The sequence below is a fragment of the Vipera ursinii genome (assembly GCF_947247035.1).
Source record: "Vipera ursinii genome assembly, chromosome: Z".
NCBI classification, from domain to species: Eukaryota; Metazoa; Chordata; class Lepidosauria; order Squamata; family Viperidae; genus Vipera; species Vipera ursinii.
Window position 1 is genome coordinate 39537131 of NC_139517.1, and position 27616 is coordinate 39564746.

The 27616-nt window shown below is 37.2% G+C and overlaps 2 protein-coding genes and 1 long non-coding RNA gene across 5 annotated transcripts; 1 reads left to right on the forward strand and 2 right to left on the reverse strand.

Annotated features, from left to right (window-relative positions):
- Nucleotides 1-2721: 2721 nt before the first annotated feature.
- On the forward strand, nt 2722-15125 carry FKBP10 (FKBP prolyl isomerase 10). The gene is made up of 10 exons (XM_083378504.1): nt 2722-2989; nt 6509-6654; nt 6940-7129; nt 7754-7899; nt 8530-8719; nt 10209-10354; nt 11944-12133; nt 12636-12778; nt 14296-14459; nt 14903-15125. The coding sequence occupies exons 1-10, from the start codon at nt 2796-2798 to the stop codon at nt 15083-15085; spliced, it is 1692 nt and encodes a 563-aa protein (XP_083234630.1). The 5' UTR covers nt 2722-2795; the 3' UTR covers nt 15086-15125.
- Nucleotides 8943-10561, reverse strand: LOC310649755. The gene is made up of 3 exons (XR_014494303.1): nt 10430-10561; nt 10240-10334; nt 8943-9157 (listed from the first exon to the last, which is right to left on the reverse strand). It is a non-coding gene; the product is annotated as an uncharacterized lncRNA (long non-coding RNA).
- NT5C3B (5'-nucleotidase, cytosolic IIIB) lies at nt 12144-27592 on the reverse strand. 3 transcript variants are annotated; one of them, XM_083378503.1, is made up of 12 exons: nt 26835-27592; nt 24458-24556; nt 24036-24105; nt 22747-22793; nt 22058-22143; nt 21824-21913; nt 19903-20065; nt 18612-18812; nt 17704-17775; nt 16845-16887; nt 14265-14472; nt 12144-12177 (listed from the first exon to the last, which is right to left on the reverse strand). In XM_083378503.1, exons 1-10 carry the CDS (start codon nt 26835-26837, stop codon nt 16852-16854), a joined length of 867 nt encoding a protein of 288 aa, XP_083234629.1. In that variant the 5' UTR covers nt 26838-27592; the 3' UTR covers nt 12144-12177; nt 14265-14472; nt 16845-16851. The 3 variants fall into 3 exon arrangements, with proteins under 3 accessions (XP_083234629.1, XP_083234627.1, XP_083234628.1); XM_083378501.1 differs by lacking the exon at nt 12144-12177 and having other exon boundaries at nt 14378-14472; nt 16845-17775; XM_083378502.1 differs by lacking the exons at nt 12144-12177; nt 14265-14472 and adding an exon at nt 16252-16313 and having other exon boundaries at nt 16845-17775.
- Nucleotides 27593-27616: the final 24 nt, after the last annotated feature.

Below are 27616 nucleotides of genomic sequence, written 5' to 3' on the forward strand. Positions count from 1 at the left end.
ACACCCCAGAAGACAAGCTCAGGATCCAAAAAGATCTTGACAGACTTGAACAATGGAGCCTATCCAACAAAATGAAATTTAATGTGGAAAAAAGCAAGATTTTACACTTAGGCAGGAAAAACCAAAGGTACAAGTAAAGATTAGGCAAAACGTGGCTCAAAAACAGTAACTGTGAGAAGGATCTTGGAGTCCTAGTGGAGTCCTGAGTCAGCAGTTTGTGGCGGAAGCCAAAACAGCTAATAAGATAGATAAGCTTTATTGTAATTTTTTTATTGTGGGCACACTGGCACACATTAAAAATGAAATTCTATTGCCTGCTCTCAAAAGTGTATACACACATAACACACATATAAACATGCTATATACAACATATGTATATAGTACCTACACATATAAATAAAGGTAAAGGTTTCCCCGCACATGCGTGCTAGTCGTTTCCAACTCTAGGGGCCGGTGCTCATCTCCATTTCAAAGCCGAAGAGCCAGCGCTCGTCCGAGGACGTCTCCGTGGTCATGTGGCCAGCATGACTAGACGCCAAAGGCGCACGGAACACTGTTACCTTCCCACCATAGTGGTCCCTATTTTTCTACTTGCATTTTTTACATGCTTTCGAGCTGCTAGGTTGGCAGAAGCTGGGACGAGTAACAGGCGCTCACTCTGTTATGCGGCACTCGGGATTCGACCCGCCAAACTGCCGACCATCTGATCGACAAGCTTAGCGTCCTAACCCACTAAGCCACCACATCCCTATTATACATATAAATACATATAAATATTAATCACTGTCTATCTTGAATACATAGCAGAAAGAGGAAGCTTGAGAGTTCACAAGGTTAATACTGTATGGAACAAAACTGTCACTGAATATGGATGTTCTGCTTGGATACCATGAAGCCTCCTTGCAGAAGGTAACAAAGAAAACAGGTTGTGAAGAGGATGTATAGTGTCCCAGACAATTTTGCAAACCATGCTCAAACAACACTTATTATGCTATGTCCTGAATAGAAGGGAGCGAATCTTTTCTGCCATCCTTACTACTCTCTATACCACCTTCCTGTTTGAAGCAGTGATACTTCCAAACCAAACCGTAATGCAATAAAACAGTAATGTAATCCTTGGTTGTATAAAGAGGCATAGAATCAAAATCAAATGAAGTATTAGTACAGCTTTAAAAAGTCTTAGTAAGGCCACCCCTGGAATACTGCATCCACTTTTGTTCCTCATATTACAAAAAAGATGTTGAGACTTTGGAAAAACTGCAGAGAAGAGCAAGTAAGATGATTAAAGGCCTGGAGGCTAAAACATATGAAGAACCATTGCAGGATTTGGGTTTGACTAGTCTACAGAAAAGAAAGATTAAGGGGGACATGATAGCAGTATTTGAGAGGTTGCCACAAAGATGAAGGGATCAACTTACGGTATTTTCCAAAGCACCAGAAGGCAGGACAAGGAACAACAAATGGAAACTAATCAAGGAGAGAAGCAACCCAGAATTAAGGAAAAACTTCCTAAAACTGAGGACAATTAACCAGTGGAAGAGTTTGCCATCAGAAGTTGTAGGTATTTCATCACTGGATGTTTTTAAGCAGAGACTGGACAGTCACTTTTCTAAAATGATATAGGGTCTCCTGCTTGTTGGATTAGAAGACCTCCAAAGTCCCTTGCAGCTCTATTCTGACTGATTGATTGAAGATGGATTTGAGATTTTATTACTAATACAATACTATTTTATTTTATTATGATTTTATTATTGATTTTATTACTATATGATACACGTTTGTGGGAATGCATTGGCTATGATGTGAGATACAAATATAGTCTGCATTAGTCCAAGCTGCAGGATTTACATTTTAAAACAATTCAGTTGTTGAACAGGAAAACAGAAATCTGTAAAAAAAAATGCACTCCACTTTCAAACTGTAAATCTGGTAAATACTGGTAAAATAGGAGGAACAAATATTACATCTTTGCCTCTTTAATTTTTTTTTTAAAAGGTGGGATAAAAATAAAACAAAATGCTGATTTACTCTTGCATTTCTGTTAGGAAATAAGTATATCAACCCTATTATTTCTACAAGACACTCTTATTTCACTCCTCTGTCACCTTGGTTATGCAAGCAAGGTCTGAGGCAATCTATCTATACTTTATAATGGAACTCATAACTAACATTTACTGAATTTATTAAATTATCCGATCCTCTGGCATCAGAGCATTTTCTATATGGCAGCAGATTCTGTTACGTTAATACTGTAATGTTTTCAGGGAAAAAACCAACTGAGGGAGGATTCTCACTCAGCTGCTTCTGCCGCTCCACCACATGCTCCTTGGGACCACGTAAGCAGGCCTTCTTCTGTTTCCCACTGAGTTAATCAGCCGGCACTAGGACCAGGAAAGGGGTTTCTCTCAACTTTTTTTAGCGAGTCCGGTTCTCTTGTCAAGACTTTTTGTTGCCCGGACACGTTTTTTGTAAGTTTCTTGCAGCCTTTGATGTTCAACTGGCAAGGGGGAAGGGCAGAATACCGCCTGTCTTTTGAAAGAGATTTATCTAATCTCAGAAACGTAGAAACCATAGTCCCGCAGGGATTTTAGGATCTTTTTTTGGCCACCCTAGCTCAGGCCGCTGTTTTACACGTCGACGGAATTGATGCTGCTGGCTAGAGTTCTGTAGGCCGCCTCTATTTTACCAAAGCGCCGCCTCTGGCCCGTTCTTTCCCCTCCCTCCCATCGCAGCGTGCAATCTCAAAGTGCAGCTTTTTTCCTCCCTTTTGCACAATAGTGCCATCGGGGGAGATCATGAACTTGCTATACCTTATCTTCGCTCTGAGTTCTTATGGGGTTCACAGCTTGGGAGACCCAGGTCCCTTAGAAGATGTCGTCATTGACAGATACTACATCCCCAAAGTGTGCTTGCGAGAAGTTCAGATGGGTGACTTCGTCCGCTACCATTACAATGGGACTTTTCAAGACGGCACCAAGTTTGACTCCAGGTACTGGCTCGCTCGGTAAATCCAGAACGACTGTGCGAGGGAAAAGTCAGGGCTGTTTTTAAAAACTGCTCTTTTTTTGTCGAGACCAGGGATAAATATGCGTAAGTCACGAACAATAATGTGGGATCATTATTAGCCCTATTAAATCCGAATTCCAAAATGTTAAGTATATTATTTATTTATAGAATTCGAAGGAAAAAGTTTTCCCATAAATTGCAGTACAAAAACTAAGGTTACATTTTATTCTATTTTGCAGAGTATTTCCGAAGTATTAAGTTCAGCAAAAAAGTAAAAAAAATAAAGGAATTATGTATCTTCTTTTCCCTGTTTTGTTGGACTTCAGTAAAAAAAGAAATTTGGCATTGCTTAACACATCACTTCTATGTGACTGCACAGCATTTGTGTTGCAAAAGACAAAGCATGGATGAATGTTATTGGAATAATGCAGGGTTAATTTTATAAATTCCTACTTCTGAATGAGAAAGAAAGTGGGACCGGCATAGGAACCAGATATTTGAGTGAAGGAGGGATAAGATGGATTCCTGTCTTATAGTGGGTTGAGATGCCAGTGCAAAATGGAGAATTCAATATGGTAAACGTCTAAAATGAGTTTAAATCTACTTGCTTAAGTAGGTGATGAAATGTTAACATGTCATATGATTGTCAATCATATCTTGAAGTTTACTCTTTGACCAGAATATTAGGTTTCTTTCTATGGAACAAATAAATAGAAACCATGCATACATGTTTCCTTTCATCTCTGTAAATAAAAGGGTTAGAGACTTGAAAAGGGAAAACACTGAGAACTGCAGTGTTTTTTAAAAAAAACAATTTAATTATAATGACATCTACTATTCATGTCAAACTATGTATGCTATAGATTTTGATGTGGAAACTTTATCTTTAATTAGTTTCATAATTATTCCTTTTAGAAAATGGATTTAAGTTAGTATTGCACCATGCATTAATCACTGTTATTGGCTCCTTCAACATCTGGTTGTTTAATGGCATCATTCTGTTAAACTGCTACCCAGAAATAATTCCCTGTTGAATGTAATGAGATTTACTATTGGGGATACAAGGTTTAATTCTGCATCTACCATAAGATTCCCTATTGTTCAGCATCCTAGAAATTTGGGAGCAGGGTTTCTTACCTGTATCCATAATTTGCTTGATTTTTGCCCTAACACCCCATATTAAATACACTGTATTTGCACTGCCTGGGATTTCTGAACACTCAGGAAACCTTCTTTGATCCCATTCTTTCCATTTGTATTTGACTACAACTGTTATGATTCCTATGCCAGTGGCAACTGAATGGGAAAACTACTGGAAAGGCTTCTATTAGTTATATTGGCTAAGACCCATTGATTAGCTGGTCTTCCACTAAGACTTTTTAAAAAGTATTTATGTAAGTGTTCTTTCACTAGATCAATCCAGTCCAACACATTACTATTATTTACAGTCACATTCATGATAATCCCATGCAATAAAGTTCCATGCCTTTAACTATGCCAAAAAGTTGAAAATAAATTCTTTTGCAGTAGCAAAAGATATTTCCTTCAAGTGTTAAATATTATTACCCTTAATGTTTAGTTTTGATTTTCACCTAGGCAGTGTCGTAAGACTGTTTAAAGGAAAGAGACAGTGGGTTGCAAAGGGGTGCCAAAGAGATAGCGTCTATAATGGGATCTGAAATTTTGGCTGTAGACGTGTCACTGCATGAAACCATGACAGAACTGAAAAGTTAATTTTGAATGGATAGATTTTGCAAGCTAAAATATTGGCTTCCATTCCAAATATATGAAGTAGGCTGCAAGCCCTACAAAATGCATGCAAGTTTATGGCTAGTTTAAGTTTTCAGAAGTTTTGTCGGTAAGGAAAATTCAGTCCCAGTTTAAACTGCAGTTTTGGAAAGGACATGGTGACTTAGCTAGCCTTTCCTCCCGCTGCATTTGGAATGTAACATTCTGCCATTCCACTCTGAGCAAAGGAAACTAGAGATCATGTTTCGCTTTCTTCTATGCTAGAAAAAAGGAATCATTCTGGAAGGAAAGATTTGCAGAACATCCATCCATGATCTGGATAAATAATTAGGTTGAGATACAACTCTATTAAACACATGGATCCTGCTTTTGCAGCACAATAATAATTATAATAGATCTGTCCTAAAATATTCAGCTGCATCATTACAGAGGGAATGTTTAGCCCAGAGGTATCCAGTTTTGGCAATTTTTAAGACTTGTAGAATCCACAAATCCTAAAGTTGCCAAGGATGTACACCCCTGGCTTAGTCAATCCATTCTGTGCATGGGTGACCACTATTATGTGACCATTACTATACTTGCTTTTTTTTGCAAGTATAAATTAGGGCCATAGGACCTTTACTTGCTGATTTCTTCAGTCCATTTTTTTTCCTATTTTTTCACAAACAGTCATGTCCTTCTCTATTTAGATTTGAATGGATTCTATCCTGAAACAGTACAAATATGATAGATGGAGAAAATCCTGTTGTGGTTAAAATAACATTCCAACAGGGGACAAGCGTGCCTTTCAAAGGGAACAAAAGAGTCACTTGTGGTATTCAGGCTTAGTTGATTGTTCTATATAAATTGTTTTGATTTCAATGATAGGTTGGGCTGAGATAGAGTAACTGACTGCCCAGCACACTTTATGATCAAATGGAAACTTGAATCTGGGTCTTCTTAGTAAAGTCTGATAAGATTGAGTGGCTGAAGATTTTAGGGATCCTCACATTCAGTTATTTTTTTCATCATTAAATCTGGGTGAGATAACACTGCCCCAAACAGGGTTGGTGCACAAAATTTGGGGCTCTTCTTGGACTCAACAATTCTTGCTCAAGGAGCATAAACTCAAAGGAGATCCTTTGCAGACTTGTATTCCTAGATTGGGCGGTACTGCTTATGTCACTCATGCCATAATCACTACCTAGTTGGAGAATTGTAACACATCTTTCGGTATTTGGAAGCTGATCCAGATGCAATACATGCAGCATTGGGTATGCTGTGAGGTAGACACACACAACACATTACAACATGAATTGAACTGGTTTCTATAGGCAATTCAAGGTTCTAGTTGTCACCTTTAAAAGCATACATGGCATGGGGCCGAAATATTTCCAGAATGTTTCTGTCCATCCCAAGATCAGAGTGGGCATGTTCCAGGTTCCATTGATGAAGTAGTGTTTTTTTAAGCGTCCTTTATTAATTTTATTTTTATTTATTAAATTTAATTTGTATACCGCCCTTCTCCCGAAGGACTCAGGGTCCTTGGATTAGATTTTTCTTCGATTTGTAAATTTGTATGATATTATCTGTTCACCACCTAGAATTCTATTGGTACTTAACCATTATATACATGTCTAATAAATACAAGTTTTATACTTCATTGACTCTCCCTACACTGCCCCACTTTGTTACTGATTAGTGTTCAATTTAGAACAATTATCTAATTATTTATTCTTTAATGCTCACTCTGAGAATAAATTTTCTTCTCCAGCTATGACCGAGGTGCTACTGTGGCAGGTGTTGCAGGTGTGGGACGACTCATCACTGGCATGGACAGGGGCCTGCAGGGCATGTGTGTGAATGAGAGGAGGCATCTCATTGTGCCACCACACCTTGGCTATGGCAGCATCGGTGTTGGTGAGTATCAGTGTTGACTGGAAAGTTGAGAGCAGAATTGTGCTAACAGATCTAAATTAGAAAGTTGCTTCTCAATCACAATTACAAATAGGCATAGTAATTTCCAGATTTCTTTTTTCCCTTCCACATGATATATTTTCATCCATAATTGTTTTTTTCCACCATTTTCTTTGACAATATTTTCTAGCTATATTATAATATGGAAAGATATAATGCTGTGTAAGGACAGTGTACATGGTACTCTCCTGGTCTCCATTACAGTGTATCTTATTTTCAATCCCTTAGCTGGTCTCATCCCACCAGATACCACCCTCTATTTTGATGTCATCTTGCTTGACATTTGGAACAAAGAAGATAAGTTGCAGATCACCACTCTCCACAAGCCACAGCAGTGTAATCGCACAGTGGAGAATTCAGACTTTGTACGATACTACTACAATGGCACACTTCTGGATGGAACCCCCTTTGATTCCAGGTAAGAAATTCTAAAGCATAGAGAGCTATTTCTTAGCAGCTGAGGATCAAATGTTTATAATCGGTTAAGGGCCAAAATTGGGTATATGATGAGATGATATTATAAGTGGCATGATCTATGTGGTTATACTGAAAGACGTTTGTAGGCTACACTAGATCATGTGTGACTTGCAAACTTCTTTCAGTTGCCTACTTTGGTGTTAACATATTACTGGTGGCTTGGTTCAGACAAAGAAAAAAATATATCCAAGAAAGCAATTTCCATAATCAACAATTTCATTTTTTCCAGAGTAGGGGCAGCAATCCCAAACAACTATACAGTTGCAGAAGAAGCAGACATTCCTAAACCAAGCAAATTAAGTTGACTGATCAAGATGTTACAACCTTTTAACTCAGTTATAAAGCAGAGATCTTTTTGCAAAGTCATTAATTCCTAATTACAAAAGGATCTAATAAGGGTAGATAGAGGCCAATATACCGTCTTGAATTTATTGCCAGAGCCCTCCAAATTACTTGCTCTTTTAAGGTACTGTTTTGGACCACTGTTGGCCGCTCAGATTTCATTCATTCCCTGATGTGCTTCATCTACCTAGTATCCAAAATTTTTTTCTCCATCCTCTCCTAGCTATGGAAAAGACAATACTTATGACACCTATGTGGGTTCAGGCTGGCTAATCAAAGGTATGGACGAAGGCTTGCTAGGGATGTGTCCTGGAGAGAAGCGGCAAATAGTCATGCCTCCTTTCCTGGCCTATGGAGAGAAAGGCTATGGTAAGCTGGTCATGAAATTCATGTATTTCTTCTTCACCAAGAGATGAACTATTCCTCTTCTTTTGTTATGAAATCCTGTGGCACAAAAAAAAATGCAGATCTACTAATTTGGATTTCACAGATAATTTGGATTTAACCACCACCCATCATTTGCAGACTTTATGTGGAAAAATAGACATTTGTAGGGTGAGAATTGTGGCTGTTAGCTCTACTCTTATATGGAACTCTTTTGTAGTTTTGGGATTCTGTAGTCACCGCTATCCTTCCACCCTCCAGATATTTTGGGACTGCAGTTCTCAGAATTCCCAGCTGAGTAGGAGAAATATGTGGCTTGTGTGCAGTGTTGGGATAAATTCAGGGTTTTTTATGTTTGTTTTACACCAGGTGCTGCTAGCTACTGAGACTTGCATTGAATTAAGCTTTGCAACTGGGCACTTTTAAAAAATGAATGTCAAAAACTATTCTCACAAACATAAGAGCATCTGTTGTATTCCTCCAGAGTGAATATCCACAAATAACATAAACGGCATACTGCATCATCCAGTTTAAAAGCATTGTCATCACCACATCTGACTCAATTCATATCTGTGCCAGCTTGAGCTGAGCCCTTTTCCCCTTCCTTTCTCTCAGGTACGGTCATCCCTCCGCAAGCATCTTTGGTTTTTTATGTTCTTTTGGTGGACCTGCACAATCCAAAAGATAGTATCTTTGTGGAGTACTTGGAAGTGCCAACGTCATGCAAACGCAAGGCTGTGATTGGCGATTTTGTGCGGTACCATTATAATGGCACTTTAATGGATGGGACCCTCTTCGATTCCAGGTGAAGTAAACGCTCTGCTGAATCAATTTCAAATTCTGATGATTACATGCCCAGTCTTCATGGCAACAGTATGGAAGTGATTGGCTTCTTTCAGCCTGGTTCCTTGATGTTTTATTTATTTATTTTATTTATTCAAATGTATTAGCCCCCCAGCCCCAATGAACTCTTAAGTGGCGTACAAAATTGGAAAGCCCAGAAAACAGGTAAAATATCAAATCCAAGAGACAGTCCAGATAAAAAGGATCTTATAAACAATACAAAGAAACAAGAGCACCAGAATTATGATAATACACTGATGTATCAACCCCTGGCTTGGAACCAAAGACAGGTTGTAAAAACTTTCCAAGAGGGTGCAGAAGCAACCTTCAGCTTCCTTCTGAGTTCTAACCAGCCTTTTAGACATCAGCAGTTGGCTAGGTGTCATGATGACTTGCCAAGCTAGGAATGAAAGAAAGATCTTAGAATTGAAATTTATCTTGGAAAATACACCATCAGGCAAGAAAACACTGAAAGCCACAAGTTGCATAGAGATGTGATAGATTATATAGATTATAATTATAATTATTATAAATTATATATAGCCAAGCAAGACACCTATCTGCCCGCCCGGCGGTGCTCTTCCTCCTGAGGTTTTCATTGTTGTGAGCATTTCTGTTGAGGATTGGCAGTGGGGGTGGGGTGTTTGGTTTTTATTCCCCCCCACCTCTGCTGGGTGGTTGCAGCAGGTTTTGGTCACTTCATATGACCCTGGGACGCTGTGACCGTCATAAATATAAATCAATTCCCAAGCATCTGAATGTAAATCACAAGACCCTGGAGATGCTGCAACATTCCAGCTGATCGGCACTTCTTCTGGGCTCAGAAGCGCCAGGATCAGCGCCAAGCTCCAGCTGGAGCCTGGTGCTGATCCTGGTGCTTCCACTGAGCCGACAGCCCTGCAGCTCCAGCCGTCTCTTGCTCAGGCTTGTGCAGTGCTGCCACCGGTTCAGCTCATTCCCCTCTCCCACTACCACTTTTCTAGGATGGTCGCATACCACCTGCTAGGTGCCAATGTACCACAAGTGGTACCCGTACCATTGGTTGAAAAGCCCTGCTATAGGTTGCTCCTTTCTTATTTTCATAAATCCAGATCAGCATTTCAGAAGGTTGGTATAGCCAGAAAGTAACTATTCAGGCAGGTTTTTCCAAATACAGACGAAGAACAGGAAAACATCACAAGTTGGAGAGCAAGAAGTAGAAATCCTCTGATTATTGAAATCCTAACTATTTGAATTTGATCCAAAATAATTGTATAGGAGTGAGAGACTTCCAAATATTTATATTATTACTTAAGCCCGATTTGTGCACCTTGTTGTGATCTTCCTTATACAGATCAGGTTTACTTAAATGAGTTTAGACAGTTTGAGCAGTCTAGCTGGGAGCGAGCAATGAGTTTAGCTGTAACACCAGCCAGTTCTCCCCCACAATTTCTTTTCTCTTTCAATTCCAGTTATTCACGGAATCATACTTATGACACTTACATTGGGAAAGGCTATATCATCCCTGGAATGGATCAAGGACTAGAAGGGGTCTGCATTGGTGAAAGAAGACGAATAACAATTCCTCCCCACTTAGCCTATGGAGAAAATGGGGCAGGTAAGTAGCAAGAAGGTGGGGGAAAGCTTTAGTGTAATTATAATAAACTTTTTTATATGTATAAATATATATTACCTTCCAAATGTGTTGGACAAGCTCTTCCAGTTCCCATGCCTATTGTACAATATGAGTTGTACAATCCAAACACACATCTAGAGAGATCTGTGGGAATTTTCTCCTTTGCCGATCAGACACAGCAATCTGTATCGGAAAAATATAATTATAACATGAATATAAATTAGACACTCACATTTGGCAAAGAATTCTTTATAAATCTGGAATTGCAGGTTTTAACATGTCTTGAGGTAGCTATGTGCCTCAATTCCTGTATGGTTAACTGGGATGTCCAGACATATGAACCTTTAGGTCTGCAGAGTTTCTCAGTCATCCAGTCATAGTTATCTCAAAGGTGCTTTTTCAAAAGGCAACTGGACTATTTTCTCCCTTCCCTTTTCTCAAGGCAAAAAGCAATCCTATTGCCTTTTGGAAAAAAAACACCTTTGAGACTTTTGTAATACAAGATTATGACTATACTTGCAAACATTAAGAAAATTTTTCAGTGTTTTGCAGTATTTCTTTTTCTGTGTGTTGTGCCACTCTAAAGAACACATTTTATCTGTCCTGGAAGTAAATCCAGGTTGTTTATACTGTATGGATCTTAATCAAGTTATTTTAATAAGCCATTGATTTGATTGGAATGTAGTCACACTTTTTCTCTGTGATATCAAGGTGGCATGTATAAGCACTCCATTCTCCAAATTTTTCACCTCCAAACCATGCAAGTTAAGTTTAACTGAGACTGCCCCAAAGCAACTGACTTTCTATGACAGAGGATATGCCCTTTTAACTCCTAATCAACTTATCTGCTACATCACATGGGCTCTCCTATGAAATATTAACAAGCAGTGCTAATTAGGGCCTAGTTACTCTAACATCTATTCCTAAGGTAGCTACTTCATTTTCCCTTATGGTAGAGCTGGCTCTGCTCTTCCTTTCCCTTGAAACCAACAATTTTTGCTAAGCATTTGTTGGCTTCTAAATCTAAACCTTTAAATAGAGCACAATTGAAATACAACAGATCCTGAATAAAAAAATGAAAGTGTCCATTGTCTACAATTTACTTGATTCCTGCCAAGGAGTCTTTGCATTCCTTAATAGTGTAGTATGGAAAAAGTTTTCAGAAGTCATAAAGTTCAATATTCAGTGGTCTAGACTGTGAAACAAAAGCAGAAGAAATGGCTGAGTTTATATTTCATAGTGATAGGCTTGATTCTGCCTTCATGCAGTATGTGAACGTACCAATTGATTTGTTACACCACAGTTTATCTCAACATGGTGTGTATACCTTGATATCATAGCTTGTTTGCCAAACCAATAATTAAAACAAACAGTGGGTTAACAATAATATGTAAACACAGGGAATATATCAGTAGACAATGTTACCTCATGTGCTTTTTGAAACTTTTTGGAATCCATGTTCCTGGAATACAGAGCAGCAAAATATCTTTGGTCAGCCAAGTTCCACAGAGGACCTGCATATATACTCTTCTTTTCCTTTTCATTCTTTCTTGCATTCTTTTGTATTCCAGGGAACAAGATACCGGGCTCTGCTGTCCTTATATTTGATGTCCATGTCATTGATTTCCACAACCCCACAGATTCTGTAGAGATAGAGACCATCTTCCGCCCTGCAGACTGTAACGTCACCGCTCAGGATAGAGACTTTGTTCGCTATCATTATAATTGCTCACTCTTGGATGGTACCAAGCTTTTCTCCTCGTGAGTTCCTAGTTCAGTTCAGTTAAATATCTACCCTGTCTCCACTGCAAAAATCCCAAAATGGAAATATTGAACAAATACACCAACAAACATAGCCCTTATTTTACCTGTATGAACCAAACATAACATCCTGATATGAATTCATTTTCCCCATCAATGATTGACTAATCCCCCCCATCTCAAAAGCACTATATAAACCTGAAAAGCTTGGGACTTCTAAATTACAACAGTTGTTTAAGATATTTCTTTCATGGGCTGTTTTCTGAGAACACCACAAATTTGTTAGTGTCCCACATTGCTTTAGGTACCCTTCTAAGGTAAAATAATATGTGATTAAGTGATACAATAATTTACATAATCAATACAGTCGCAGAATTTAGGTTTTTCTTAAATCTAGAATTCTACATAAAAAGCTTTAGAGAACCAGTAAGGGATGGAACACATTATTCTGAAAATCCAAGAAAGTATTTTCAAGACTCAATGGCTTGTTTCCCACTAACAGGCATGACTATGAACATCCTCAAGAAGCTACCTTGGGTACCAATAAGATAATTGAAGGCTTGAACAGTGGCCTACTCAGCATGTGTGTGGGAGAGAAGAGGACTGTCATTGTTCCTCCACATTTGGGGCATGGTGAAGGTGGTGGTAAGGAAACTTCTTAGGAAACATTTCAGATTATCGTTCAATTATACAAGTTGAGCAGAAGAAATGGAAAAATAAATATTGGATGAATCCTGAATCCCTTACTGTGTCCCTTCCTCCCTTTCTTCTAGATATCATTATTGAAAAATGTCTCTGTGTGGTGTGTGTGTGAATAAGGTGATACAGGTAGTTCTTGAGTTATGGAGCCTGCATATTAGGTGGGAAGTCAGAAGGCTATCAAATGAACCACTAATGCTGGCACAGCTAAGGCTGGCATCTAGCAAGAAATGGAAAACTGGATTTCTTCTCATCACTGGCCTTAGCTCTACCAGTTTTAGTTTCACTAGCATTACATTAGCAAAGCTGACGTGCGTGAAGCTAAGGCATTTAGTGTTAGTGAAAAAGCTAACACTAGCAAAGCTAATGCTGATGATGGATCTAAGGCTATCTAGTGTTAGCAAGAATTAAGGCTATCTAGTGAACCTAACGCTGGCAGAGCTAAGGCTAGCCTTAGTGAGGAAAACTAAACCAAGAGTATCACTGATGTTATTTTTCACTCAGAAAAATGTATGCTTGTGGGATTGTCCTAGATCAGAGATGTCAAACTGCTGGTCTGTGGGCTGGACGCATCATCCGGAAGCCACACCCACCCCATTGCCAGCAATGGCAAAAGTCCCGATGCGTCTTGCGATGTCGTATGACGTCGCGAGTTTGACATGTCTGTTAGATAGCCCAATAACAGAATGGCCTTAGAAATTATGCATTGATTCTATCAAGAGACTTAAATTCTTAGAAATAATTGTTGTGATCTCTAATATAATTTAAAGAGACCATTTATTAGAATAAATATTTCCCTTGCCTTTGACTCACAGACCTAGTTTGCATGTCACACAAAGGCATAATGTGATTCTTTGGGCAGGTTAAGTTTAGTATGCTGCATGAATACAGGATTATACATATTGGTTTATTTAGTAAACCATAGTTAAGCCCACAATAGCCAAAATAATGTATGAACTAGGTCACTGTTACTGCTGCCTATAACACTTTTGTGCATGCCTGGAAACTAGATTTCTGTCTTACAGATAGCTCTCAACTTATGACTATAATTGAGCCCAAAATTTCTGTTGCTAAACAAGGCAGTTGTTAAATGAGTTTTGCCCCATTCCATGACCTGCAGTTGTTAAAGTGAATCACATGGTTGTTAAGTAAATCCAGCTTCCCTTAGTGACTTTGCTTGTTGAAAGTCAGCTGGGAAGGTTACAAATGGTGATCACATGATCCTGGGACAGTGCAACTGTGATAAATAGATGCCAGTTGCCAAGTGCCCAAATTTTGATCATGTGACCATGGGGATGCTGCAAGTTGTATGAAAACTGGTCATAAGTCATCTGGAAGTGAGAATCTTCATTGACATGGTCATAAGTCACTTTTTCAGTGCAATTGTAGCTTCAAATGGTCACTAAACAAACGGTTATAAGTTGAGGACCACCTGTACTGAGATGTTAATCTTTTTCTTTGAGCCCGCGGTGTACCTGGAAGTGCTGTTCTTCGCTTTGACATACACCTTTTACACCTGGAAGTCGGTGTTCCAGAAGGTTATTTGTTCATTTGGCATGGTGAGCCACCCCAAAACCTGTTTGAAGCCATGGATCTGAATAAGAATGGTGAAGTCCCATCAGAGGAGGTGAGACTGTGTTCTGTTTTAGAAAGAAAGCAGCTAGTAAAGGATTCAGTACTGGAAGGATAATTAGATTGATTCTTATTGCCTAGTCCATTGAATGCATATGTTGGCAAAAAAGAAAGGTCTAAAGATAGCAACAAGATTTCACTTGTAGAATATGCATATAGTTGGGGCATTTCCTGATATGAAATGGAGCTCTTAAAATGTTACCTAGTTTCTATAAATACTTGTTATTAAACCTACATTGAAGGAAAAAAAATATTAGGGTATTCAGTAGTCAGTATACACACTAAAATCAATAACTAATTACGGTAAATGGCTTATTTCATCCTAGCTGCATTATTGCCAGAAATAAATCACTTTATTTGAAATGCTTCACATCTAGAGGATCCACTTTTAGAAATAATGGACCTATTATTGGTTTTTTTTATATGTCCATTCTGCAGTTCTCCACATTCATTAAGTCCCAGATTGCAGAAGACAAAGGTCATATGATTCCAGGCGTTGACCCGGAAAAAGTCATCACAGACATGTTTCAGAATCAAGACCGGAATAAAGATGGGAAGATCACAGCAGAGGAACTGAAGCTGAAGTCAGATGAGGATCAAGTTAAACATGAGGAACTTTGAATTATAAAGAATCCCTTTTTAAAAAATGCTCCCATTTGGTGGTCCTTTCCCTATTTGGGGTAGAAAATTGGCCTTCAAAAATTTCCAATATTAGATTGGATATAGGAAGCCAATAGGGTTTTTTCCTCATTTGTTTTTGCTTTGACTGTATATTACTGGAAATGAGTTAAATGAGAAACAAAACCCAGCGGGCTAAATGAATGATGATAAATCTCCCAATTCACTGGTTACATATCCTTTCCTGAGACCAATTCCTAATTGCATTCTGCTTATTTATCGATTACAGCAGTTGTCTTGCCTATAAATCATGACATTAAACCAGATATTCTGCTTGGGACCTGTGCATTCAACTGTCCAAATCAAGGTTGAATTCACCGTCAGGAAATCCAGACTGGCTTATTGGAGCGAAATAAGCAGTATAAGGTGTCTCTGTATTCACCAACTATTTTTAGGTTTTTAAGGCAAAAAGAACCCAAATTATTATTTTTTTTCTTTTTATTATAAGTTAGAATAAGTTTTTTTTTAAAAATTGATTCCTGCACAATGCTTAAAGGATTTAATTGGTCCAGCCTTTTTTCATGACTTTACCCTTGAATTTCTGTAACTGTTAAAAGTACAGGGCTGTTGGATCAATGCCAATCTTGAAAATCCAGTAGATCAGAAGAGCATGACCATAATTTACTTTCCTTAAATCCACTTTGTTTGTATTTTTCTCTAATGGGGATCTACGATTAACTGATAAAATTAAAATCCTTTAATTTAAAATTCTTGAAGCAACTAGTTCACTATAAAAAACTGGCTGGTACAAATAATGTATCTTTAAGGTACGCAAGAGACATTACTGGAATGTTAACATCTGTGACTTTTGTCAGTAAAGAGGATGTTAGTCTTGATCTGATATCAGTTACATTAGCACACATGTTTAACTTCACTCTAACCCCCACTAGAGCTGAATAATAAAAAGTACTAATAGGAAGGCTGAAGTAAGTTAGGAAAACCTGTGCACATCCACGTCTGAGATTCTGAGCTACATGTTTCAACTGAATCATTAAAATTCTTGAAAGCAACATGCAATTGTTACTTTTGAGCAACAAGCAATAAGTACAGTGCACTTACAATTATGTAAAATGTTTTTTCTGAAGGGCAGAACACCCAAGTCCTAGTTGTAGTCTTTGTACACAGTATACAGAAAGATGCACTGGCACCCACAATTTCTCCAAGTTGATGTCTTATAGAAATAAATGAATTTTAATTATCATGCCTTTTTCTAACTAAGTAACGGATTTTCTCTCGTGCACTTCAAGTTACACATGAAGTCATTCAAGAAAGATAGTCATAACATAGCAGTTACATCTTTTGAAGGCCCCTTAAGTCACCAGTGGAACAAATAGTTATCATCATATAGAGGGTACAAAATTAAAATGTCTCTTGTGCTTCTCCCATCTAAAAGTAGTCTAGGACTCATTCTTTTTTACTGAACAGAACATCCAGAAATTTACAGTATCCAGAATTCTTTTGAATAAGCCATAATATTAAGATTGAAATCAGTGAAATCACTACTAAATATGTGCCTTTGGACTTACAAAAGTCTGGATAGGTGTTTTTTTTAATTACAACTGGTTTTTTTTTAATTGTAGCAAGTTAAAGTCAGTGGTGCTGTGGTAACTTTTAAAAAATTGGTTCAATTAAAGCAGATAAATCCAAATAAAATAGGCATACCAAAATGTTCAAAATAAGACATTTGTTTTATTATACTTACATGTCTTTTAAATAAAAAAAATGTTGAAAATTTTGTGGAAAAGCTGGATTTGTCCATATATAGTTCAAAAACATTTTGGAAAATAAATGTTTCATGAAAACAAAATAGAGAACATCAGAATTCCAACAGTTTGCATACAAGTCAAACAAAATCCTTAATTTATGCACACTTTTTAATTATCAAAGTTAAACTTACTTGTCACACATTAGTTTTCATTGGAAAATGCTCAATAACTACTGGGGCTAATATGTATTAAACCTTATTTTAAAAATACTTTACATTACACCTGGCACCTAAATTCACTCACACAGCCAATTTAGAACATGTCCAAATATATAGAATTCCACAAAGCTACTCACCCAGAAAGCACTTCAACCCACATTCCACAACTCATCTGCATTAAAATAACATCACCAATAATACCAAATTGGTTTCCAACAACAAAATTATTTCAATAACTGCAATGTATCTTAAAATGGATTGCATCATATTATTGCCATTATTTTCTATTTTAGGAGACAGGGAGTAACAATAGACAAGTCTAATCCATAATATTACTCCCGTATTGTTCTTTTAAGAATATTTAATTAGTCAAATGAGTCCTGATTCTGTTGCAATTTGGCCAAGAGAAAATTGTCTGCTAAATTAGTAGATATCTTGGTACAAATTTGATGCCATTTTGATTAGCAGTATAGTAGATGTAAAAGCAAGATTAATGCTAACTGGGCACTAATTAATTCTATGATTATGGGAATGTTAAAGAACACTGAGGAGAATATTCCAAAAGGAAACTAGCTGTCAACAGTTAAGGAAGTGTACATAGAGTTTGGCCAAGGATGAAGTGTAAAATGCCATTTACCACATCCAATGTTTCATCTTTCTCCAGTACAATATCATAAGCCTCAATGTATTTCTCCCGCCGTTCTTCCACCTGCATGGGACAAAGTATAAATAGCAATTACAGTACTAATCTCAACAAACCTGCAGTCTGTGGTTTCTATAGATACTAATACTATGATGGAACATTTTCTGTGTATGGAATGCCACAAGAAACCCAGTATTGATAAAAGGCTAAAAATTCCACCTCAAGACTGCATTGGAAGAATCACCTCATGGTTATAATACCTAGCCTAACTTTTGAACTATCTTGTTTCTTTCTCATCCCCACTTTCTTTGGTAACAGCTTACCTGATGAAGAGTTCTGAAGAATATAAAAGCTGGCAGACATTATGCATCGCTGTGATCGTTCTAATAATGAAAAACCACAACTAGATAATAAATCTAGCTATTTCTCCTGTTAATTTCTACTGCTAATAAAATATTTCAAGTCATCTCTTATATCACCTGATAGATAAAATTAAAGCTTAGAGACCTAGAGAAGATTGATGCTGCTACTCCTTCACATTACTTCCCTTCAGGCAGAACCTATTTATTTATAAGGCTAGAAAAGACAAGGCAGGAACATTAAATACACAAAACAGCTCTTACTTCCTAATGAAATTGGCTATACCTCTCCCAAGTGAACCATCTATGGCAGGGCTCTTCAAACTTGGCCTTTTTATGACTTGTGGACTTCAACTCCCAGAATTCCTCAGCCAGGCATGCTGGCTGAGGAATTCTGGGAGATGAAGTCCACAAGTCATAAAAGGGCCAAGTTTGAAGACCCCTGATCTATGGCATCCAAACTTTTCTTCTTGAAATAGGTGCCTTATTTTGCTTCCAGACAGGGCTTTCACTGTTTTAGCCATCTAGATACTCTCAGCTCACCCTGTCATTCAGGAAACCAATCCGGAGGATATTCTCCATGTCAGCAACGCCATCTGCCATACTGAGGTCACCCATGGAATCACCAAGCAGTAAGATATTTGTTCTTTTGCACAGTTGCTGGAAATACTCTGTGTTCTTCAGGACTGTGTTGTTTTTGTTATAGATGTGGATAAGAGGATCTTTGAAACCTTGCAGAACACCCTTCAAAGGCAAACAATGAGTTTATAACATAAAAATAGCAAAATGCAGCTTAGAAGGCATTCTGTGGACATGCACACCCATAAGAGTATGAAACTCTGGTATTGGAAAGATGATAAATAGGAGGCTGGCACAAGTCTCTTAAGAATAATCTTCCAGATTATAAGATTAAACACCAGTCATAGATTAAAGTGAAGGTTTGTGTCCAAAATCCACTGCTTGAGAAATCCACTTCTTGTTTTCAAAGCCTAAGCAGCAGAGGCTCTTTATTTTAAAAATGGATTTTATTAATAATTTTCTTAAACTACATTGATTAAAAACATCCCTAAGAATGGAAGCAGCCACATCTATAGGAAGCAAAATTAATTTTAACTAAAAGCTGAGAAAAAAACCCAAGCAATAGTGTCCATAGAAATTAAACCCATCTCCATCAAACAGCTTTCTTAATATAGTTTAGAAATGGCTCTACTAAACTGAACAATCTCAAGGATACTGAGTTTGAAAAGAATGTAACATACTTTTTGTAGATACAGAGAGTCCTCAACTTATGATCACAACTGAGTTCAAAATTGGCTGCCAAGCGAGACAGTTGAGTTTTGCTCAATTTTACAATTTCTTGCCTCCACTGTTAACTTAATCACTGCAGTTGCTAAGTTAATAACACAGTTGTTAAGTGAATCTGATTTTCCCTTTGACTTTCCTTATCAGAAGGTTGAAAAAGGCGATAATGTGATACAGGGACACTGCAACCATGATAAATATGAGTCAGTTGCTAAGAGTCTGAATTTTGATCAAATGACCATGGAGATGCTGCAATAGTTGTAAGTGTGAAAATGTAAGTGTGAAAACCCAAGTTTTTACCACTTTGAAGAAAATTATCCAAATCCCTAAGATATTCATTGTAACTGCAGCATTCAAAATTCTGTACATTGTGGCAAAGCCTGGAAGTTTTTTTATTTACTGCCCCCTTAACCTTCTCTGATTCCACAGGAAACTTTTTGAAGATACTCCCATCAGGGCAAAATGGCAGAATCCTTGGAATGCTTTCAGGTCAGAGGAGATGAGGTGGGTAAAAAGAGATGATTCAACTCACATTGTCATCAAAGTCCATATAGTTGGAGACCACCTTTATGTTGGGATGGAATACACCAGCCTGATGAATTATTTCCTCTAACACATCACCTACACCTGCTGAAAAGATGAACAGGGGAACTTTGTTCTCATGCAGCAGGTCAAAAAAAATGTTGAAGCCATCTCTAAGTGCAAGAAGAAAGAGAAAGGCAACATTAGGCTAATGTTGTGAAATGTGGGCATTTATATTTAAAGGGCATTGGCAAAGTCCCAATGTTTCTAACAGATTAGCTCAAAAAGGCAATGATTTCTTGAAGCACACAAGTCCTGACAGAAAAAAATGCCCCTTTTAAATTATCAACAGTAAAGAAGTAAACTTATCCACTCACTTATCAGTTTCTCGGAACAAGTATAATCAGATTGAAAAAGACAAAAGCTAATAGCAAGTGATATCCTAAAATATACAAAATTGTCACTTCTGTATTTATACAAAGTATAGCTTTCTAGATAGCACACATGTACTTAATTGCAATAGTTTCAGTGAATAAACTTATTGCTTAATATGAAATGTCAAGTTTATAATTTTATTTAAAAGTACACTTTGGGTGGATGATTTAAACAATGGCTTAAAGTTCTAACAACTGAAAACTCATGCACATAAACATCAGATGGTAGCAAATCCTTTTCTCAACATGTGAGTTCATGCTGCATTGGAAACCTTGCTATAGATAGTTCTCAACTTCCAACCATTTGGTTAGTGAGTATTCAAAGTTATGACAGCATGAAAAAATGACTTACAAACGGTCCCCATATTTACAACCATTATAGTATTTTGGCAATCATGGTTCAAAATCCAGGTACTTCGCAACCAGTGTATATTTATGATGGTTGCAGCCCTGGGGTCCTATGCTCACCATCTGCAACTTTCCCAGAGGGCTTCCAACAATCAATGTGAATGGGAGAAGCTAGATTTGGTTAACAACCACAATAATTAGCTTATTGATAACAGTAAAAAAGATAAACTGGGTGCAACTCACTATATTGCTTGGTGATAGACATTCCAGTCCCAATTTTGGGAATAAGAGCCAGTTTGGCCTAGTGATAAAGATGTTGGCATAGAAACCAGGAGACTGTAAGTTCTAGTCATGTCTTGGGCATGAAAACTGGCTGGCTGATTTTAGGCCAGTCATTTTCTCTCAGCCCAACCACCCCTCACATGGTGGTTGTTTTGGGGGAAATAGGGGGAGAGAGGAATATTGGTATGTTTCTTGCCTTGAGTTACCTATTAAAAGTATTAAAGGCAGGATAAAAATCTAATAATGTCAAGGATTTCCTGTACCATCCCAAGATCTCTGGCTAAATGTGGCATGTTTCATTGAAATATGCATTTAATTATCTCTGCATCACCAGCATTCATCATGTGAAGGGGCTATTAGAACAGCCAATGGCCTTTTCACATAATGGCCTCTTCAGTTTATCATCTCAGAAAAATAAAGGTGAACTTTATTATAAATTTACTAATAGAATTATTAAAATAAATGCATGTGAAGAGTTCCAAAACCTCAAACAGCACATACTATTATGACTGTTTCTGACATTCTGTTTCTGTAACTGAAAAACATTCCAATCCCCATTTACTTGTCCCTTCTTTATGGTTTCTGGTACCATAAAGTTACTGACTCTAATCAAGTTGACACAATTGTGTACCAACAGATTTGCACTGGGTGAAAAAGAACATGCAGACAATAAGTATTATTAAGTGTGCAATATTAAACCTTAAAGCTTTGGGCCAGTTTTTACATTTAATTCCATGTGCAGAATTCCATCTTCACATAACTGGAGAATATTTGATACCAAGAAGGAATAATTTAAATAATTATAATTATTGTGCCTTGGATAATATACCTCTTTCTTGAATAGTATCCAACATGCAAACCTCATACCTGAGTTTAACATCTGATTCTTTCACTATTTGGGCAATATCATTCTTCAGAATCTTTTCCTGAGATAGAAGATTATGAGCTTTAGTCCACCTGGAACATATCAGAGGTCTTGTCAGCTGAGCTAATTAAAACAAATAGGAGAAAGCTCACCCAAGCAACTAAAACCCCACGTTTCTAGCCTGCAAATTGTTTTAGGACATCAAACAGAATAATCTTCTTTGGTACAATACTCACCATTCTATCATGAGGGGCAGTTTGTCCTCCATAGTCTGATAAGGATCAATTTCAATAGGATAGTAATGATGAAGTAAATCTTTCAGCTGGAATATTGGGCAAAATCAACACATTTGTTCAAAGAAAAAAAACAGATTTTCAAAGTAGATAAGTAGCGCTGAATTATAAGTAGTTTTAAAATTGGAACACTAGTTTTACCTTTCTCTACTGTATGTAATTACATGGAACATTAGGTAATGTCAATAAATTGGCCACTTCTGGAAAGGTTTAATCTCTGGCACTTTCCATTTTAATAACATTTACTACCAGACAAAACCAGAATCTCCAAAGCTGTTTTCAAGTTACATGATGACTCTCATAAGTATCAGCAGTCACCTTCACATCAACTGGTTCCAAATTCACTGAAGCTTTAAAAAATTGACCAGCGCTTTCCAAACTTGGTATGAAAACGGAAAGAAAATGAACTGCTCCCAGTGTACTCTTTCAGCAATTGAATTCTTAATACTTGGAAGTTTCCTGTCTTCAAAGAAGCCTCATGCATTAAAACAGTGAAGTATTTTTCTTAGCTAAAAAGCCTAAAAGGTCATAAAATTTTAATTCCTAGGGTTCCTAAAAGCATGACATGAAATGTGAATATCAGTTTGGATTTTATTTCGGATATTTGCTAAAGAATTCCTAGAAGCTCATACCTTTTTTCTGCCTTCTTCACTGATGACCCGGCAGTTATCTATGATATCTGAAGAGATACAAGCAGATTTCTAGAAATTCTTATGCACAGTAATGCTGAATCTAAATTTATTTTGAACATACAGTGTTTTAAAAACATGTTCTGAGTTTTCAAATAAAAAGGATTACTGCAAATGAATCATACTATGTACAGTATGTGGCTATGTGTATTTTGTTATACTATGAGAAACCAGAATTTTAAATTGAGCACAAAATTTAATACATTTTTAAAAATGTAACTGAATGTTTAAAAACTATAATTATGTTTATTAAAAGACAGGTTTCTAGTTTCTGAGCCTGCAAAATAAATATGAAAATTGTATATGCTTCCTGCTTGAAAACAAAAAGAAAGATTAGACAAGAGTGCCATAGAGTGAATTGTGTAAATTATTTATACATGCAAAGTTGCCTAACAGGTTATTATTTTCCTTGCTGATAGCAGTGCTTCTCACTTTGTGAAATCTTATCTTCCAACACCTATTATTCATGAAATTTTTAAATCATAACTATTTAGATTACATTGAAACAACAATTAGATTATGTTAAATTGAATATGTTCTATGAATCAAGAATTACATCCTGTTTAAGAAAGAGTGCCTTAATAACAATTTTAAAATGTAATTTGTCATTAAATTCATTAAGCTAAAAATTTCAAAATATTATTTCAACTGAGATGGGCAAAGGGAATTTTCTGAGGGAATTCTTCCTTCCAACTTAGAAATAGGCAAGAAAGGGACTGGAATAGCTAAGGAATCACATGATCTCTTTTTTTTCACACTCCAAACCTATATAATATGGGGGTACAAAAGAGCCTGGACAAGGCTTAGTCTCACCCTGTCTGTCCTAAGTGCCCTTGACTCTAATAAGGCCACTATGGTTTAAAAATATTTATGCATCTGTAAAATAAAGTACTATTTCAGTGATCAAAAGTGGTGGTTAACCAGTAAAACCTGGACTAGCCTAGTTATAATTAGATTAGCCATATTATAATTACAATTAGATTAGGGTTTAATATATTATTTGAATATATCCACAAATACAGTGTATCAATGACTCACTTAAAAGTGGCCTAAAGACCAGGAGCAATAGGAAGAAAAACATAAGAAAAAACAATCTGAGAAGCTTTTACAAGCCACGTTGTAAAGAATGAGAATGAGGACAAAAATATGAGAAACAAGAAAACCATCAAGGAGAACAATATTTTTTTTCAAAAGGGAAGTGACAATTTAAAAAGTCCAGAAATTACACTCACTATGCGAAGTAGGACAACGCTTCCCATTGAAGCCAAACCGAGTAAGAGTCATGTCAAAATCAGAAATGACCTGGATTAAACAGAAAAGGGGATTTAGTAACTTGCCAAGGAATACTGTGTTCAGGTGGCATCCTACATCACCATAGGACAGAGCCACTTAACAATTAGGTCTCTAAATCAGGGGTTTACAACCTATTTTCCAAAAGCTTTGATGCAACATTCAATCCCACTTGTGGTTGAACTGTAATTATTGAGATGGAGAGAAATACTCAATATGAAGCATGTTATATTAACTGCAATTCATTTTAAGTTACATTTAATTTTGTCCCAGTCCTGCCTATATGCTGATAAAATTGTTGGAATAAACAGATATCCTGAAAAGAGATGGAAAAGAAACTAAGATTATAAAAAGAGCCACACACCTGGAGTCTTGCTGCTCCATCTTTCCTGAGTGCTGCAACTATACTTTTTACATGTTCAGGATTCTTCATCCGGACAGTTATTTTCTGCAACTCGGGTACCTTGAGACAGATATAGTATGCACAGCACTTAATTATATTTTGACACGCAAATACAGTTTTTACGGTTGATAAAAAATTAACATAAAATATATCTAAAAATAAGTCCACAATTAAGATGCATGCAAGAAGAGGTAAAAAGAGCAAAACAAGGAAATTTCCATAAGTTTCTATTCCCAGATTTTGAAATCTGGCATAAGATTATCATCACGTGACCAATTTGGAATGCTGAAAAAGCAGGAACACCATGCAATAAAGGTAACTCCCTATAGCTAATTAGGTAAGCGAATGCAAACACTATTACTCTGTCAATGTTCATATTCTAAATTATGGCACCTCTGGAATAGCAAAAATAACCCAATTTGGCTTCTTTCACATAATTAAATAAGCATAAATGCCTAGCCCTCCCTCTACAAACTCTAGTATGTTTGCTAAAAATGTTGGTCTGACTGTTTTGAAAATTAGTCACTGTTGGTATGAGAGAAAATTTTCTCAATTTTCTTTCTGCACAATTTCCTTTGGAAGTCTGATGACAGTCAAGTATTTTCCCCAACATCTTCCAAGTATAGGTTGCTTTGTAAAGCTTTATGTGTGCATATGGAAGTGAGCAAAGAATAATAAATCACTTTGATCCAAAGGCTGGGAAGCTTACCTCTAAGAATTTAGATTCATACTGCTTATATAAATAAATAGACTGTAAACCAGAATTAGGTTCACTGAGGTTACCTATGAAACCCACCAGAAAGTTCAGGTAATAAGGCAGTATAAGGAAAATATTCTTGTGAATGGGAAAGTTCCCTGTTTCCATGCCTGGTATTATAAATTGTAAAATGGCAGAATTTTTTCTATAAATAAATAAAATATAAATAAAACCTGTTTGCTCTTATTTCTCTAACCTGTCAGGCCTACATTCCCAGCCTATAATCTCCTAAACTCTTAAATACTGTAAGGTCTTGCTAGTAGCCAAATCATTTTTTTTTCAGTTCTGCACCATCACATCTGTAGTATCTAAAGAAAAGTTTAGTTTTTTGTATTGCTTTCCCAAATCTCTATAATTACACCCCAAAAACAATCTCCCTTACATAATTCTTTATAAATTCCATAAAGCCTAAATCTGTACTATATTATTTTATCATCTCAAATCAGATTAAAAATTAACAGGTTTGAATTTACCATTAAATCTACTCAGATCACTCTCAGCTTCAGGCCTCTATTTGCAATGGAGGGACAATAAAATGCTGACCTAATTTATGGGGTTATTTTAAAGATCATATTATTCAGTAACATGAATGAATCCTACAAAATATACAAACACTAAGTAATAAAGGTTGTCTTTTTGTTCAGGAGTGCATAGTGGTTAACAACACTCCCTATTGTCCAACAGTACAACAACCTGTAAAATAGGTTGGGCCGAGAGAAAGAGTCCCACCTAGATTGAGGACAGAATTGAAACTTAATCTAACTTTTTAATTATTATATCAAACTTACTTGTCAGTTTAATTCATTTACTATAATCAGTCCATTTTTCTGGGCTCTGACAATTCACTGAAGCACTAAAGTTTAAACCACACAATCAACTAAGCTAAAATATAGCTGTTTAATCTGTAGCTGTGACTTGTGCAAACTCAAACAAATTGAAGTAAGCTATCCTTTGGACAATTGCCTACTCATATACTTTACTGAGAGCAAATCTTCCTAAATGAATCTGATCATGCAATTGACACATCCTACTTGATGCTTCCTGATATGCTGAAATACAACTCTCATAATTTACATTGCCATATTTGGGCTGTACAGCAGTTAAACGACAGCAAAGAAGAGGTTTGGAAAAGTCTAAGAAAACCTGCGATCATCCAGTGATCCTCGGGATCTATGAACTATAGCAGGGGTCTTCAAACTTGGCCCTTTTATGATTTGTGGACTTCAACTCCCAGAATTCCTCAGCCAGGCACGCTGGCTGAGGGATTCTGGGGGCTGAAGTCCACAAGTCATAAAAGGGCCAAGTTTGGAAGACCCCTGAACTATAGCGTGCTGGTTTGGGGAAGAATAAACCGCCATTATCTCAGTGTATATTCCATTCCACATCAGCCTTGCCCTAGTTTTCCCGGTCAACCCTACTACCGGACATTCAGCCGCAACCTGGATGTAAACGCAAGACTTGCTTTCGCGTTCACTCTCAAAACCTTGTCGCATCAGTGATTAAACACCACGGTGGCCTTCTAATAGCATTGTCCTCAGAACGCGCCAGGTACCACTCGCGCGCTCCTTACAAAGCCCTCACCATGACTCCGGTTCTATGGCTGCTGCAGCTGCAAGCAGGCGGCCTGTTCGGTTGTTCTCAGAAGGGTCGAGGAATGCAGAAAGCGAACCACCGCGAGGCGAGAGCGCTTCTCTAGGCTGAGGAGACGACTCCTCCCGTACTCGTTAATCAAGCGTCTGAAATCCGAGCAGAGGTTTCATCTTAACTGGGTCACGAAAGGCCAGAACTCTTCCTTTTCCCTCCTTCCACAATGGGGGAGACGTCTGGAATCAGCCCCTCCCTCCTGAGATAAGGCGGGTTGCCTGCGAACAGTAGATACGCCTTCCCTCCTAGCAAGTTTCTGAAAATAGTCGATGCGTTATTATGTTGTAGTTATTTTATTCTTGGCAAACTCAAAAGACAGGCTGCCCATTAAAACACTACAAAATGGCTCTTGTGACAGTCGACGTTTCTCTTGTTGAAGAGTATGCTTATACTGAAACGTACATTGCTTTATTGATCTTAGTGAAAGGGCAGTAGATACTAATTTCTAATTAATAAATCATTTTTATTTTTTATTTTTTTATTTTATTTTAATTCCATTTATATCCCGCCCTTCTCCGAAGCCTCAGGGCGGCTTACAAGCTTAGCATGACAATCATGACTCGACCCCGCACTCAAAGTGGGGAATTTAAAGTCCATTCATTTAAGTATCAGAAAATGTGCAGCTGTTTTAGAGATTAATTGCATCATACTCTTGTAAAGAATATTCCCCTCAAAGCATCAGGGCAAGATACTGCCCCTACTTATTCAGGACCAAAGAA

Excerpts from the sequence above, each read along its gene's own strand:
- FKBP10 (XM_083378504.1), top strand. The coding sequence starts at position 2,796 with ATGAACTTGCTATACCTTATCTTCGCTCTGAGTTCTTATGGGGTTCAC. Across the intron at positions 10,355-11,943 it reads CTATGGAGAAAATGGGGCAG|GGAACAAGATACCGGGCTCT; the intron begins GTAAGTAGCAAG and ends TTTGTATTCCAG. Across the intron at positions 12,779-14,295 it reads GGGGCATGGTGAAGGTGGTG|CCCGCGGTGTACCTGGAAGT; the intron begins GTAAGGAAACTT and ends TTTTTCTTTGAG.
- NT5C3B (XM_083378501.1), bottom strand. Across the intron at positions 21,914-22,057 it reads CTGCCCCTCATGATAGAATG|GTGGACTAAAGCTCATAATC; the intron begins GTGAGTATTGTA and ends GATATGTTCCAG. Across the intron at positions 18,813-19,902 it reads ATATGGACTTTGATGACAAT|GGTGTTCTGCAAGGTTTCAA; the intron begins GTGAGTTGAATC and ends TTGCCTTTGAAG.